Genomic DNA, 13,830 nt, shown 5'->3' on the forward strand with positions numbered 1-13,830 from the left:
AAGGGACAATATGAGTGATTATGATTAGTTTCTGATAATATGTTAAGTGATATGAAATGTTTGAATTTGATCTGAGCAGTCTAATAATGCTTTGTAACCCTGTTCCAAAGACGGATAAGGGTTAAGGGTGTTACATTAATTGTTTTTTATTTTTATGTTATCACGTTTTAATTTTTTTATTTTGAAACATCGTGAATGGTTTATTGTTTTGGTAAAATTATTCGAGTTATTCGAATTATTTGAGTCAACTCGAATAACTCGATTCGAGTTGAATCTGACAACATATAATTCGAATAATTCGAATAACAGATTAGTGTAAATACCCTTTTGTCCCTGTCAATTTTGAAAATAAGCAAATTTACCTCTCTCAACAAAAATTCAAAATAATTTTTAAAATAAAAAATATTTATAAAAAATATATTAAAAAGTTCAAATAAAAAATAAAAAAATAATTTTAGGACCTAATTAATGATTCAAATATATATGGTTTCAAATTTATGTGCTCTAACATTAAATTAATTATACTGTAATAATATTTTTATTTGACATGTTTAATTTTTAATTTTACTTTATTCGATTTGACTCGAAAAAATTTCAAATTAAGTTAGGATGATAAAATAGGACTCATGAATTCGATTAACTCGAAATTTTTTCACTTGATTCAATCAAACGCTCACCCCTAATTGCATTCATACCTCCATTGTATGTATTGCAGGCCTTGAAATCACTAAGTCCAACTCAATCTTAGGCCGAACTAATCAGATATTTTAAGAGAAAATATCATTTTTTTTATAAGATGTCTAAATTAGGTTTAATGCTTCTGATCGCATATTAACTGTTTAATTTAATTGTTTTTTTAAAATAAAGCTAAGATTGGAGGAAGGTATATTGCAATTGAAGCTTTAAATTAGGGTCTATTTATGCAGCATAAAAATAAAAATCAGTCAAAGTGAATCTCACATCGATAATCCCAATTTTAATAAGCCAAATTAGGACCCGAGACGTACGGATCGGGCGATGCAAATGTGCTGAATCCGAGTTTATAGGTGATGATGGGGCTCAACTTCAACTGAAAGCCGAAAGCCCACTCCTCCACCATCCCTCAACCTCAAGACGAGGGGCTAACCCCATTTTCTATCTCCAGGTAAGAAAAACTGAAAAAAGGAAAATCTCTTTCTCTCACTTTCAGAAGTGTGTGTTTGGAACTTTTTTTCGAACACGTAATGCGCGTTGCTTCACGTCTCGAATCACTCCCTGCACAAGGCACGCCTCTCTCTCTCTCCCTCCCTCTCATGTGTTTGGTTGCTTGGAAATTGAAAGGATATAAGAGAAAGGTTTTGATGTTATTATGTTTTGAGAAATGCGAAGGGAAGTAGAAGAACTCACAATCGAGCTTGGTAAAAGAAAAAAAAAAGTTGCTTCTCAATGGATAACAGAAGAGAAAAAAAAAACTAAGATTTTGAATTCAAATTTTAGGGGTTTTTTTTCTTGGGGGGGGGGGGAGCGAATCTCTGAATTTGTATTTTGTGAAGACATTGAAGTTTTGTTCTTATTTCCCCCCTTCAGAGCATGGTTGCATTAACTTCATTTAGATTGTGCTATTTGATTAAATAGTTAGTCTTGTTTTGTTAAGAGCCAAAGTAACAGTTCGCCATTAATTGTGGTATTGATGTCAGACGAACAAACATTTATCATTGGGTTCAGTTTTTTGTGTAAAAAAAAAAAAAACCCCATTTTAACTTTTTGGTGCAAATTTAGGGTTGAAGTTCACTCCTTGATGGCTTGTTCAATTGTTTTCAGTAATGTCTGATCTGTAAACTTCTCCATTGAAACTTGTTTTGTTAAGGTTTCCCCTCAGCTCCTTTATTCAAGGTTTTAAGGGTTTTGGTTCATTATCATAGTGATACTTGGGTTTTCATATTTTGGGTCTTAATTTGATCATGTAGGGACCTTTTCTTTTGGGTCTTAGTTTGACTATGTAATGAACTTAAATCTTTTTGAGGCTTGATATGGTTGAGATTTTATCTGTTATTCTTATTTTACTAATTCAACTGTTCTTCATTTTCAGGTTGGAGTCCATTGTTTGTCTGATGTGGTATAATTATCCATTAAAACCTCGCCTTGTTATAGATCAAATTCAGATGAGATCCGCTGCCATTTACTTTTCAATGTTGCAAGCCCCCAGAGGCAGTATCCATGGCTTAGCTAACTTTTGTTGGGAAAGCTTCCGCAATATAAGTTGCAGTCATGTAAATAGTTCGAGCCTCAAGCCACTTGCTTCCAAGTATGGGGTTCAAGGAGGTTACAGAAGAAGATGGATTAGAAGGCCTATGACAACAAAAACAGGTGGAAGAAACAAGACTAACCAGGCTGCTAAACCAAGTAACCTTGTGCGTAAAATTGTAGATAAAAAGGTGTCAACAAGCACTGCATTGAATTTAAATAAAGCAGATGAAACAAGTAAACATCAACAGATTGAGTACTGTGGTATTAAACAGATGATTGCAGAGAACAAAGACTTAGCTGACCTTGTAACGTTTATCATTTATGATACTGAAACTTCGGGCCTTAGTAGAAAAGATGACCGAATCATCGAGATAGCTCTTCAGGATCTGGCAGGAGGTGAAAACAGCACATTCCAGACGTTGGTTAATCCCGGATGCTATGTTGCAAATTCTCATATTCATGGCATCACAAGCAACATGGTTTGTAGGCGTGATGTTCCAAGGTACAGTATTTCTTGGGTTTCTTCCACCACTTATGAAATCAAAACGAGAAAATTTGTTTACTAGGTAGTGGTAGTGGTTAAATTTGAAACTTTTCCCCCATTGATTGCTGGATAATGACATTGGCGAACTGCTAATTGCATCTAAAGCCAAATTATTAGGTTTTGCTTATAACAGGATGTGCCGTATGGACCTTTTGTAGGATGGAGGAACTAATACCAATCCTGCTGCAGTTTATAAAAAGCCGTCAGAAACCTGGGGGTTATGTATTGTGGGGTGCTCACAATAGTTTTGCATTTGATTTACCGTTTTTAATCAATGAATTCAGTCGTTGCTCATACGAGATTCCTCCGAATTGGTTGTTTATGGACACCATTTCTCTCGCCCGTGAACTGATGAAGTCCGGAGGTCTCTCTCTTTTCCCTCCCATTTTTTGTTGATATGGTTTAGCTGTAAGTTAAAAGCTTTGATATTGAAATCAAATTCCTTTTTATCCACAGGGTCCAACCTCCCTTCGGGAATATCCTTACAAGCACTTCGAGAGCACTACAAGATCCCATTAGTTGGTTCAGCACACAGAGCCATGTCTGATGTAAGAACCTTATCAATGATTCTACAGATGTTAACATTTGACTTGAAACTCACACTCCCAAATCTTGTCACAAGATCTTTCACTGCCTTTGAATATGTCAACAATAAAAGGAAAAAGAGTTGAGCCTTTGCTTCGAGGTGGTTTATCCTGTATTTAATTGTTTGTTGTATTCCTTAAACTCCATTCTTACCAATAAAATGCTAAGCTGCATTTGTGATTCAATCACTATATGAATCATGTTTATTTGGAAATTAACATCCATTTCATGCTTATATATGTCTACTCTCTGAGCTTACCAACATAAGAAAGCACATGATTACTGACCTAAAGAATGTTGTAACAAGTAAGCTCAAGAGAGGAAGTATGAGATTGTATACGCAGTTCGGTTATCAGATCTATATTTATGAGTACTGACCTAAAGAATGAATCTATTATACAAAGCTTCTTGATAACAACCTGATCTATCAAACACATCAAGGATAAATGCAAGGCTAAAGTCATATAGCTTCTATGCATTCATTCTACGCCTAAAACCTTTCCTATAGAATGCTAGATACCACTTTCACAAATGGCGAAATATAAATAATGAAATCTACTTTAAAACAGTTCCTAGTTTGATTAAAGTAGGGTTATCTTCCATCACCAATTCTAAAGGAAGCGTCCCTTATAAAGTCATGTGGAGCCAACTATCATATCTCAAACAAATCATTTAGAAAACATTAAACTATTTATTTTATTTGTAATTTCACTCGTTCGATTAAAAGAGATGCAGTCTGATCAGAATCGTTTTTTTATGAAGTTCTGAGTTAGGGCCTGTGTTTAGGGTTTGGAATAATGTCCACTAGACGTGCGATTCATGAGTGATAATGCGCTTAATTGATCATCTTTTATGTAGGCACAAAAATTATTCAATGTGCCGAAAAACAAGTTGATATGTGGATTGCATGAAAAATTTGGCATGAGAGCTCAAGTTGGCGTACAAAACTTTTTTTTAAAATTATTTATTATTTATTATTTTGAACAATCTTTTATAGGTTCTAATCATATCTGCTTTTTTTTATAGAATGTCTAGAACTACCTATAGCTCCTCCCAACCTATAAATAGGAGGATAATGCGCTTCAGCGCACTCAAACTCATGTCCTTCTACACTGACAATAACATTTATACCAGACCTAGTCGTCATATTTATCATTGTTGTTGTATATATATAGTTTAGGATGAAGGATGCCCAGTTCAGAAACATTGTTTTACTTTTATTTTTCAATAGAATTTCCTTTATAATTATTTCCTTTTTTTGTTCTTTGATAATGAGTAGCTAGATTTAATCTAGCCAAATACCGGTAATTAAAACGGTGTTTCAATTGTGAGATTTGAAATCTCACATATACTTTCCACGTTGGTATTCGTTAATTCTTCAATTCAGGAAATAAACTCAGCCGCCTCACACATCATTTTAGCATCATTTTGAGAAGGGTGCCCCCTGATTCAGTGTTGGACAACAAACAGTTGGTGAATCGATACAATTCGTAATTGGCATATTCAGTTTACTGAATAACAAACATACGTTACCAATTGAATGAGTGGTTGGATCCGTCAAGAGAGTTAACGATCAAGTTTAAACGGCCCGCATAGTTGAGACTCTTGATTTGAGTTGGATTCTTCTAATTTGCAAGGCTGCTGAGGAATTAAGTTATGGAAGTTGCTTTTAAGGTTATTCACTTGGTGAGGGTTAGTTGTCGGGTTATTCTCACAGTTAATTTGTCATTGCGGACGAATTAGATTGTTCTTCGATCTCTATAAACGACTTATCGATTGGAGGAGAAAAACTATTTTTCGGACTCGATTTGAAGCTAGAATCAAAATCCAGCTTGAAGCTAGAGCTTTCATTTGATTGGTTTATTAAGTTTTAATTTCATTTTACTTATTTCTACTTCGTTATTTTCTTTATTTAATTTCTATTATTTGTTTATTTCCATATTTAATCCTCCATTCTATTATGTACAGGTTAGCATGAGTCGTGGCACAAAAATACTAGCGACACATTTTAGTTATAATGAAATACAAATCTGGATAGACCAGTCTTTGTGCGATTGACCCTCCTCCCTATACTATTAATTTAATTTTGGTTTTAGGTATGGTAATTTATATTTGATCGATTTGACACCCATCAATGTGTTAGAAAGTAGCGGAAAAGATCCAACCGATTGAAAGTAAAAATTGAAGTAATGTGAGAATCTGAAATTAATCTCGTAAAATTCCATAAGGTCAAATTTGGCCAGCTTTTTTCATGATTCTAGTTCCCAAATCTTATAGCTTTGAGTTATCTTTGAAACAGTTTTTGAATAACTTGAACTTGAAATATGATAATTTTTGTAAAGCAATGGATTTCCCTATGGGAAGTTCAAGATTAGTTTCATAGGATTAACTTCGACTTCCTAAAATATTTTGACCTCCTTTTTGTGTTATTTTTGTTCTCAAATAATAAATCATCAAGTTGTCTTCACAGCAATTTTGAATTACCTAATTTCAAGTTCTACAACACGACATATGATCTTTCTATCAAGGAGTGTAACTTATTGTCGACAGTTAGAGATTGACCACAAATAAGCTTTTCCAGCTTGTGGAAACAGATCAAAATGAATCTAGGTACTAAATTATCAATGATTTATAGTTCTTAACGAATCGAGTTGATTCTAAGTTGTATTAAAATTTTTAAAATTTGGTCCTGCACCACTTTCGTATTTTTCCAACATGAAATACATCATATCACTGGGTTTAAGATAGAGAAATTGGCTATACGATACTTAGGTGTTCCTTTTGTGACTAAGAGACTCTTCTCCCTTAAGATTTCAACTTGTATTTATTCTTGTTCAGCCAAACATCTAAGCTATGCAGGGAGGATGCAATTTATCCGGTCAAGTTCAGAATTTTTTATGTAGACAATTTTTTGTTGCCAAAAGCTGTACTTCAATCTATTAATCAGAGAAAAGACGAGGCCCCAAGGGTGCAAGGGTCAATTGAGGACAAATTTGTAAGCCCAAATCAAAAGGGGGGCTTGGATTGAAAAATCTTGAAATATGAAACCATGCTATATGATTAACCGTATTGAAGCTATCCAGGGATCATTATAAATAACTTAGCTGCAAGCTTGAAAGATTGGTCTTTGTGACATGTTTCTTCTTTTCGTAATAAAAGTTGGAATTGGAGAGTGATTCTAGGAGTTGGAGAGAAAGCTAGTTATTGCTTAAACTTGTTAGCAGGACAAAAATAAGGACAGAAAGATGGTAAGGTTCCATGGCATAGAATTCTTTGGTTACCTATAAAAGTGAGGCTCCAATCCATGGGGTTAACATTGATAGTTATTGCAAATTGGCTGAAAAGATAAGACATCATCTGTTGTTTGATTGTGAATATTTGAAGAAAGTTTGGGGAGAAGTCCTTAAGCTTTGCAATATTAACAGAACGACCAGTAGATGGAATCAAGAGTTTCAGTGGGCTATTGCGTGTTTGAAGGGGAAATCTCTCATAACTCTTATTTTGAAGCTACCATAGAACGCTCCTATAAACTTTATATGGAGACAACGAAACAGTAGACAGAGCAGTTGCATGGATTAGATTGAGGGGGAAATCTATTAATACACTTATTTACTAAATGTACAATTATGTAGAGATTGGGGATAGGGCGTAAATGAGGTGTTGGTGCTCTCAAGCTACTCGAATTCGATTAAAAAAATTTAAACTTGATTCGTTAATTATCGAGCTGAACTTAAGCTCGAGCTATCGATCAAACCGAATTCGAGCTTGGTAATACTTGACCCAAACACCTTGCATGTTTTATCAAGTTTTTTATATTTTTATATTATTAAATTAAGTTATTGCCCTTAATATATTTTATTAACCCTAAACTTAATCATTGAATGGAGTTCGAGCTTGAGTACAAAATTTGGTAAACGAGTTTAATCGAACTCGAGTAACTTGATTATATCTCAAGCCGAGTTCAAGCTTAAAAATAGATGTTCGATCAAGCTCGAGCTTGAACTTAACAATATTCAAGCTTGGCTCGACTTGATTACACCCCTAATTCAAATATTAGACTAATTAATTATTTCTTTTCTGAATTTTTCAAACAAACCAGAAAATGAAAATTTAACCATTTGCTATGCATTTATATTAACTATAAATTATAAATATGATTTATATATTCAAATTAAATTTTACAAATAAATTATATTAATTATTTAAAAGTATTTAAAATTTATATTTCATAAATCATAATATTAATAATGTGTTATCATAAATTTTAATATGATTTAAATTAATTTTTTTACTTTATAACATTACGTTTAAAATAAACATTTTAACTTTTCACAGTATTTTTAAACAATAACGATGAAAGCATATACATCATGTTTTCATTAAGTGGGTTACCGAAGTTAACAAAAGAGTGACTTAAATGTAACAATACAATAATATAGAAACCATAATATAGCTTTATAAGTATTAAGTGACCAAATTGTAATATTAACCTTTGTTTAATGACAATTTATGAGTTTACCCATTTAAATAAATAGAAAAAAACTGTGCTATAAAAGGCCAAGAGTTGATAAATGGGAAAACCTTTTTGTCGATGAAATTCACCTCCAAAGGGGAACCAAAGGAATCAGCTTCTTCCTCACACTCACATCCAACACCAAAGACCTAACTACCTTCATACTCTGTAATTTCTTGGTTTTTTTATTTATTCAGTGATTTACTTTTAAAAAAAAAATCTAAGATCAGAGCTCTAAACAATTCAAGGTTTAACTCCAGAAATTATTGTTTACACTTTGGGTCCAAAATAATAAAAAAAAGAGGGTGATTTAGAAATGGATGCTGATACATGGAGTGTTCGTCTTTCTTCAGCTTCTAAGAGATATCAATCATCTCTTGAATCACGATCTAGTAAGCTTTAATAAAACCCCATCTTCTTTTGCACTTCCATTTTGTGATTAAATACATATATTTGATTTTTTTTTAGCTGTGTACGGTGGAAAATTAAGGGAAAGGAAGTAACTCGACTTAAATTGATTACAAGAAGATTAGATTTTTAGGACGAATTTTTTTTACCTATTTTTTTTATTGAAAATGATTTGATGTTTGGAAATGGGTCTAAAATGCAGATATGTTAATGGGGTTTGAAGAAATAGATGAAGAAGATGATATAAGAGAGGAATTTCCATGCCCTTTTTGTTCAGAGTATTTCGATATCGTTGGCTTGTGCTGTCACATTGATGATGAGCATCCTGTGGAGGCTAAAAATGGGGTATTTTTTCTTTCTTTTATTTATTTATTCCTCACTGCCCTTTTATATATTTTTACTAGCAAGATGGGTATATTGATTTCTTATTTTTTTTCATCACCCTTTAAGATTTTGTTCAAAGTAGCATAGTTCACTTAACTAAGTTAAGCTTTGAATTTTAAGGGGTTTGTTTGTTATGGCCCCTGGTAGTTCAGATTTTAAGCCTTTGCCTCAAAAGCTCAAATGAGTCTTTTGATGGTTGAGTACTTATGGATTTTGATGATTTGGATTATTAAGTTTTGGACTAAGAGCTCGAGTTTAACCAATTTGAATGTGCTCATTGAATCTAAATTCTGTTTGTGATGTTTTTTTTGGTTCACAGGTATGTCCGGTCTGTGCATTGAGGGTGGGGGTTGATATGGTTGCGCATTTAACGCTACAACATGGAAATATATTCAAGATATCCTTGTTTATTGAGTTATTATTTATTACGAATTGTCTTTCAAGTTTCCTCTCTAAGTTGTATCTTTGAGTTCTTTCTTTTCATATTGCCATGTACCTTAAAATCATTATCGGTGTCTGCTAAAGATGTAGAGTTTGATGTTGATTCTCAATTTTACCTGTTATTTTTTTCATCTTTGTTCCTTTTCTTTGATGCTCGGATCATCAAAGGACATTTAAGATGAGTCTCCTGTCCTTCTCTCCCTGTTTGGTGTAGTAGTAGCATTGCTAGCTTTGTTGGTCACCGTTACATCACTGTAAGGGCATGATTTAGATATTTTTGTTTCCTTAACGAGTGGTTACATGCAGCGCAAGAGGAAATCACGTAAAGGTGGATCTCATTCAACACTCTCCCTTCTGAAGAAAGAGTTGAGGGAAGGAAACCTACAGACCCTCTTGGGGAGTTCTTCTTGTATAGTGTCTTCATCCAATTCAGCACCTGATCCATTGTTGTCTTTGTTTTTTCTACCAATGATTGATGATTTTGTTAGTGATCAGCCTCCGTTTCCTACTGAAACAAGCAGAAATAACAAAAGTTCTGACGTGAATAAGTCCGAAAGGTAAGTTTTAACTGTGTTTTAAAATCCGGTTGTCCCTTTTTTCTCCCATGGTTGCTTGAGGCAGTCTTACTAATGGATCTTTTCATAGCCTTCTTGTTTGGTATGACATCTCAAAAAGTTCAGTTCTAAGTGAAAACGGCATGCAGATGTTTAACAACATTGTGTTTTCCTATCGAGGTTTTAGGCTTTTTATGTTTCTGATATTTTGTTTCGATGACAGAACTATCCAATCATCACCCCTTTCTGTTAAGGACCAGGAAGAGAAGGCAAAGAGATGTGAATGCGTTCAAGGGCTGCTGTTGTCTACAATTGTTGATGATATCTTATAAAGCTGCTGCAATTTCGGACACCGGTTCCTGATGGACATCAAGTTCAGGGAAGAGCCTTCATCCCACTTTCAATCAAGGGTCTGTTAAGCTGTTAGTGGTGAATATGTTGATGATGTATTAAGCAAAATGTTGAAATAAGGTGTAGCAATGAGTGTAATTTTTAATGTTCGATGATGGACTTATTTTGAAGTTCTTATTTTGTCCAACAACATATTTAAGAGTTAGTGATGGAGATTACATAAATATTATTGGAAGGAATTACTCGGCCTAACGTGCTCAATCCAAAAGTATAAAAGTTGAAGCCCATTGAAAAGCTAAAACTCTATACCTAAGTTTACACTAGACCTGTCCATGGGCCAGGCGGCCCGGCTCGGCCCGATGGCCCGTCCGAAATATGGGAGGGTTTGGGGAAAAATATAGGCCCGAAATATGGGCTTGGGCAAAAAAAGAGGTTTGTTTAAAAAATGGGCCGAGCCTCAGGCACCATTTTTTGGCCCGGGTCTGGCTCGGCCCGGCCCGAATATAATAAATATATATTTTTTATTTTTATTTTTTAATTTTAAAATACTTTTAAAATATTTTATTTTATTTTTTATTTTTAAAAGATTTTTTAATGTTTATTAAAAAATGGGCCGGGCTCGGACTTTTGATATTTTTCCTGGGCCGGGCCTGGGCAAAATTTTAGGCCTATATTTCGGGCCGGGCCCGGGTCTAGGAGGCGGGCCAAAAAAATTTTTCGGGCCTGACCCGGCCCGGCCCATGGACAGGTCTAGTTTACACGCACCCAAATAGAGCTTGATGTGGTGTTGGGTTTGGGAAAATTTTAGACCCTATAGCGCCTCATTTTCTCTTTTAAGTTATTGTTGTATGGCTTTATGTTCGTATTGTTTACACTAAAATGAAGTTTCCATTCTCGTTCTCTTTTATAATTTGATTTTTTTTCAAAAAATAGATTTGAATATTACAAATTTGTGAATCAAAATTCAAATAGCATTCTTCTCTAATCTTTGACATTAATTCTCAGATTGATTTGGATTTAAAGTATGTTCTTCTACTCGTCGATGAGTACTAATTCACCTACCAATCGTTGAATCATCGCTTGGAGCTCGTTACCCAGACCTTTTATAATAAAAAAAATTAACTTAATACTTCAATGACTTAAATGAAAACTTTAAATAGTTTAATGATTTTTTTTGTAACTTTTTAAAATTAAATAGACAGGACATATTTTTTGGTAAGAGTAAAGCATCCTCATTTTGATTGTATTTGGATTGATTTTAAATCTTGAAACTATTATTATATTAAAGTGGAATTATTTAAATATCATTTCGATTCGAACAGAGATAATTTTAAGCTGTAAAACTGATGAGAATACTTACGATCATATTAAAAATAATTTTAGTACCAAAACTTTAAACACCAAACACGATTAAAAAAGAAGTACTTATTACGTAGTTAAAAACTATACTTTAGCCCAGCCTAAACCATGTGATGAAATGAAAACAATGCAAAGTTCCAATAAAAACGAACAAAATTATTCAAGTGTCCACAGGACTGGAACAATCCTTAAAACCCATAGATTGATTAATAGAAAGAAGTAATGCTATCTATAAAGGCTATAAGAAGGAATGAACAAATTTTAGCCACATTTGAAGAATCATAACAATCCATCCACTTGCTTGTTTGAACGTTGATGCATTTGCATGCCCACTTTGCCTTGCACATGAGTTTGAGATAAGTGGCTAACCCTAAGTAGGCCCCACAAGCACATGGCCAAGTCAGCAAACGCCTTGATTTTTCTTCCCTTTTTTATTTTATTTTATCTAAAAAATTTGAGATATTTATTCCACTAAATTCCATTAAAGAGGAAGACAACTACTCCCACAAAGTTTAGGCTAGCTACCCTTCAATATAAATTATTTAATATATCCAAAATATTCTAAATATAATAATAATACAAAATAATATAACCCAATATTTTGATTTCTTTATTTTTTCTTAAATTTTTATTTCATATCTTTCTTGCTAAATTATCATCCCAGTTTTAGTTCATACATACAAAGTCAAAGATATAATATATATGGAAATTAGTGAGAGGCAGCTTGCAATTTCCACTAGGTGGACTATGATTATAAAGAAAAGAAACAATAATGTGATGAAAATAACATGATATATAAATTTTGATTTAATTTAATTATATATATATGAAATTTTATTTTTATTTAATTATACATATTTTAAAATATTTGTTGATATATGTAATTCGTAATCGTAAATAATATTATGTTAAAAGTTACTAAAATTAAATTAAAATAAATTTTATATATAATTAAAAATTCAAATTTATTTATCACATTGTATATACTAAAATTTATGTATATTTTTAGATTTATCCATTAGGTTTCTTGAATAATTTGATACAAGAAAAATAATAAACAAATGTTTTTTTTATGAAAAAGAATATAAATTTGTTAATTTGTCTTAAACAAGCAACCCCTGACTTTGGTAATCTTAATCCTCACCTAAACAACAAGTAGCTTTCTCTCAGCCCCACCATTATTTTCTCGGGAAAAATTCAACCCCACCTTATTTTCTTGCCAGCCAAAACACAGCAAATTCCCATTATCTTCTTTTTTTTAATTTCTTTTTAATACAGAAAAGAATTCTCTGTCGATGAATGAGCAAATAAGTCAAACCCAATTTTCATTAAGAAAAGGAAATTTGATAGAGATTTTCTTTCATAATATAGACTTATAGGAGGTGAAAAATAAGGGGAAAAAAAATCAAAAGTCAAAACCACTTTCACTTTTTTTTTCACATCCCTATATCTTACCCTTTTAATAATATGTTTACATCATGGTTATATTCAATTTTAAGGATGAATTGATAGTTACATACCATATAATCTCATCCTACTTTTTAATAATATTTTTACATCATGAGTATTAAAATGATGTAAGTGAGGTGATGAAAGTCTTTCCTACTTTAAGTAGAGGTCGAGAGTTCAATTTTCATATTGAATATGGAGTAATTTTAAAATTCATAAAAAATAATAAAATAAATTAATTTTATTGTAGAATAATATTTGTACAAAAGGCCAGTTAGCGTAGTTTTCTTCAAGAATATTTGATAAAAAATAAACTTTTTTATTTCCTTTAGGGGAAAAACTAAATAAAGAAATTGAAAATTAAATAGTTTTTTTTCTTTAAGCTAGTTAAATTATGGTGCTCTAGACAGTGAAATAGTATTGGGATTTGGGATCATGGTGAGATTTATGTAAAAAGACAAAATCTTTAAATTTAAAAAACATGTCATATATAATATATTAAAAAGATAAATATTATGTTTATAGGTTTCAAATTCTACTTTTATTAGAAGAATTCATCAACGTTTAGGCAACATTAGAAGTTGGGTCATATATTACATTTCCAGGGAGCTTAATAGCATTGCTGATTGTTTGGCCAAAATGGCGTTCGATATGGGGCAAAATTTGGAGGTATTTAAAGAGATTCTAAGGGAGGCTTTTAGCAACCACTCCTGCCGTTAAAGCAAGAGATAGTGTCGTTTAAAGATTTTATGTATAACTAGTTTTTCTTTAGTTTGATTTCTCTTCACCAAAAAAGAATAAATACAGACATATATTTAGTTTCGTATTGGATTAATATAATTGCTTGTGTGTAACATGTGTTAATTCGATAATTTTATTAATAATTTGTAAAAAATAATCAAATTAAAATTTCATGTATAAAATCATGCAAAATCAATTTTTATATATAACATTACCGGTTAACTCAAATTTCATGTATAATTTTAATATTTACCCTCATTTTAAAATAAATTATT

At 32.2% G+C, this 13,830-nt stretch overlaps 2 protein-coding genes across 5 annotated transcripts; both read left to right on the plus strand.

Annotated features, from left to right (window-relative positions):
- The first annotated feature begins 969 nt into the window (after window positions 1–969).
- Window positions 970–3,540, plus strand: LOC105792481 (exonuclease DPD1, chloroplastic/mitochondrial). Of its 4 annotated transcripts, none has more exons than XM_012621075.2 (4): window positions 970–1,263; window positions 2,069–2,728; window positions 2,929–3,134; window positions 3,227–3,540. In XM_012621075.2, exons 2-4 carry the CDS (start codon window positions 2,091–2,093, stop codon window positions 3,439–3,441), a joined length of 1,059 nt encoding a protein of 352 aa, XP_012476529.1. In that variant the 5' UTR covers window positions 970–1,263; window positions 2,069–2,090; the 3' UTR covers window positions 3,442–3,540. The 4 variants fall into 4 exon arrangements, with proteins under 4 accessions (XP_012476529.1, XP_012476531.1, XP_012476530.1 ...); XM_012621077.2 differs by having other exon boundaries at window positions 970–1,144; XM_012621076.2 differs by having other exon boundaries at window positions 1,260–1,397.
- Window positions 3,541–7,929: 4,389 nt separating this feature from the next.
- LOC105792482 (protein DEHYDRATION-INDUCED 19 homolog 3) lies at window positions 7,930–10,245 on the plus strand. Its single transcript, XM_012621079.2, has 5 exons — window positions 7,930–8,260; window positions 8,479–8,621; window positions 8,980–9,057; window positions 9,402–9,658; window positions 9,879–10,245. Exons 1-5 carry the CDS (start codon window positions 8,185–8,187, stop codon window positions 9,985–9,987), a joined length of 663 nt encoding a protein of 220 aa, XP_012476533.1. The 5' UTR covers window positions 7,930–8,184; the 3' UTR covers window positions 9,988–10,245.
- The last annotated feature ends 3,585 nt before the right edge of the window (window positions 10,246–13,830 follow it).

This window comes from Gossypium raimondii, chromosome 8 (genome assembly GCF_025698545.1).
Source record: "Gossypium raimondii isolate GPD5lz chromosome 8, ASM2569854v1, whole genome shotgun sequence".
NCBI classification, from domain to species: domain Eukaryota; kingdom Viridiplantae; phylum Streptophyta; class Magnoliopsida; order Malvales; family Malvaceae; genus Gossypium; species Gossypium raimondii.

Bases quoted from the DNA above. Each gene is read 5' to 3' on its own strand.
- LOC105792481 (XM_012621075.2), top strand. From the start codon at position 2,091: ATGTGGTATAATTATCCATTAAAACCTCGCCTTGTTATAGATCAAATT. The intron at 2,729-2,928 runs GTACAGTATTTC...GACCTTTTGTAG, and splicing joins TGTAGGCGTGATGTTCCAAG to GATGGAGGAACTAATACCAA. The intron at 3,135-3,226 runs GTCTCTCTCTTT...TTTTATCCACAG, and splicing joins TGAACTGATGAAGTCCGGAG to GGTCCAACCTCCCTTCGGGA.
- LOC105792482 (XM_012621079.2), top strand. From the start codon at position 8,185: ATGGATGCTGATACATGGAGTGTTCGTCTTTCTTCAGCTTCTAAGAGA. The intron at 8,622-8,979 runs GTATTTTTTCTT...TTTGGTTCACAG, and splicing joins CTGTGGAGGCTAAAAATGGG to GTATGTCCGGTCTGTGCATT. The intron at 9,659-9,878 runs GTAAGTTTTAAC...TTTCGATGACAG, and splicing joins GACGTGAATAAGTCCGAAAG to AACTATCCAATCATCACCCC.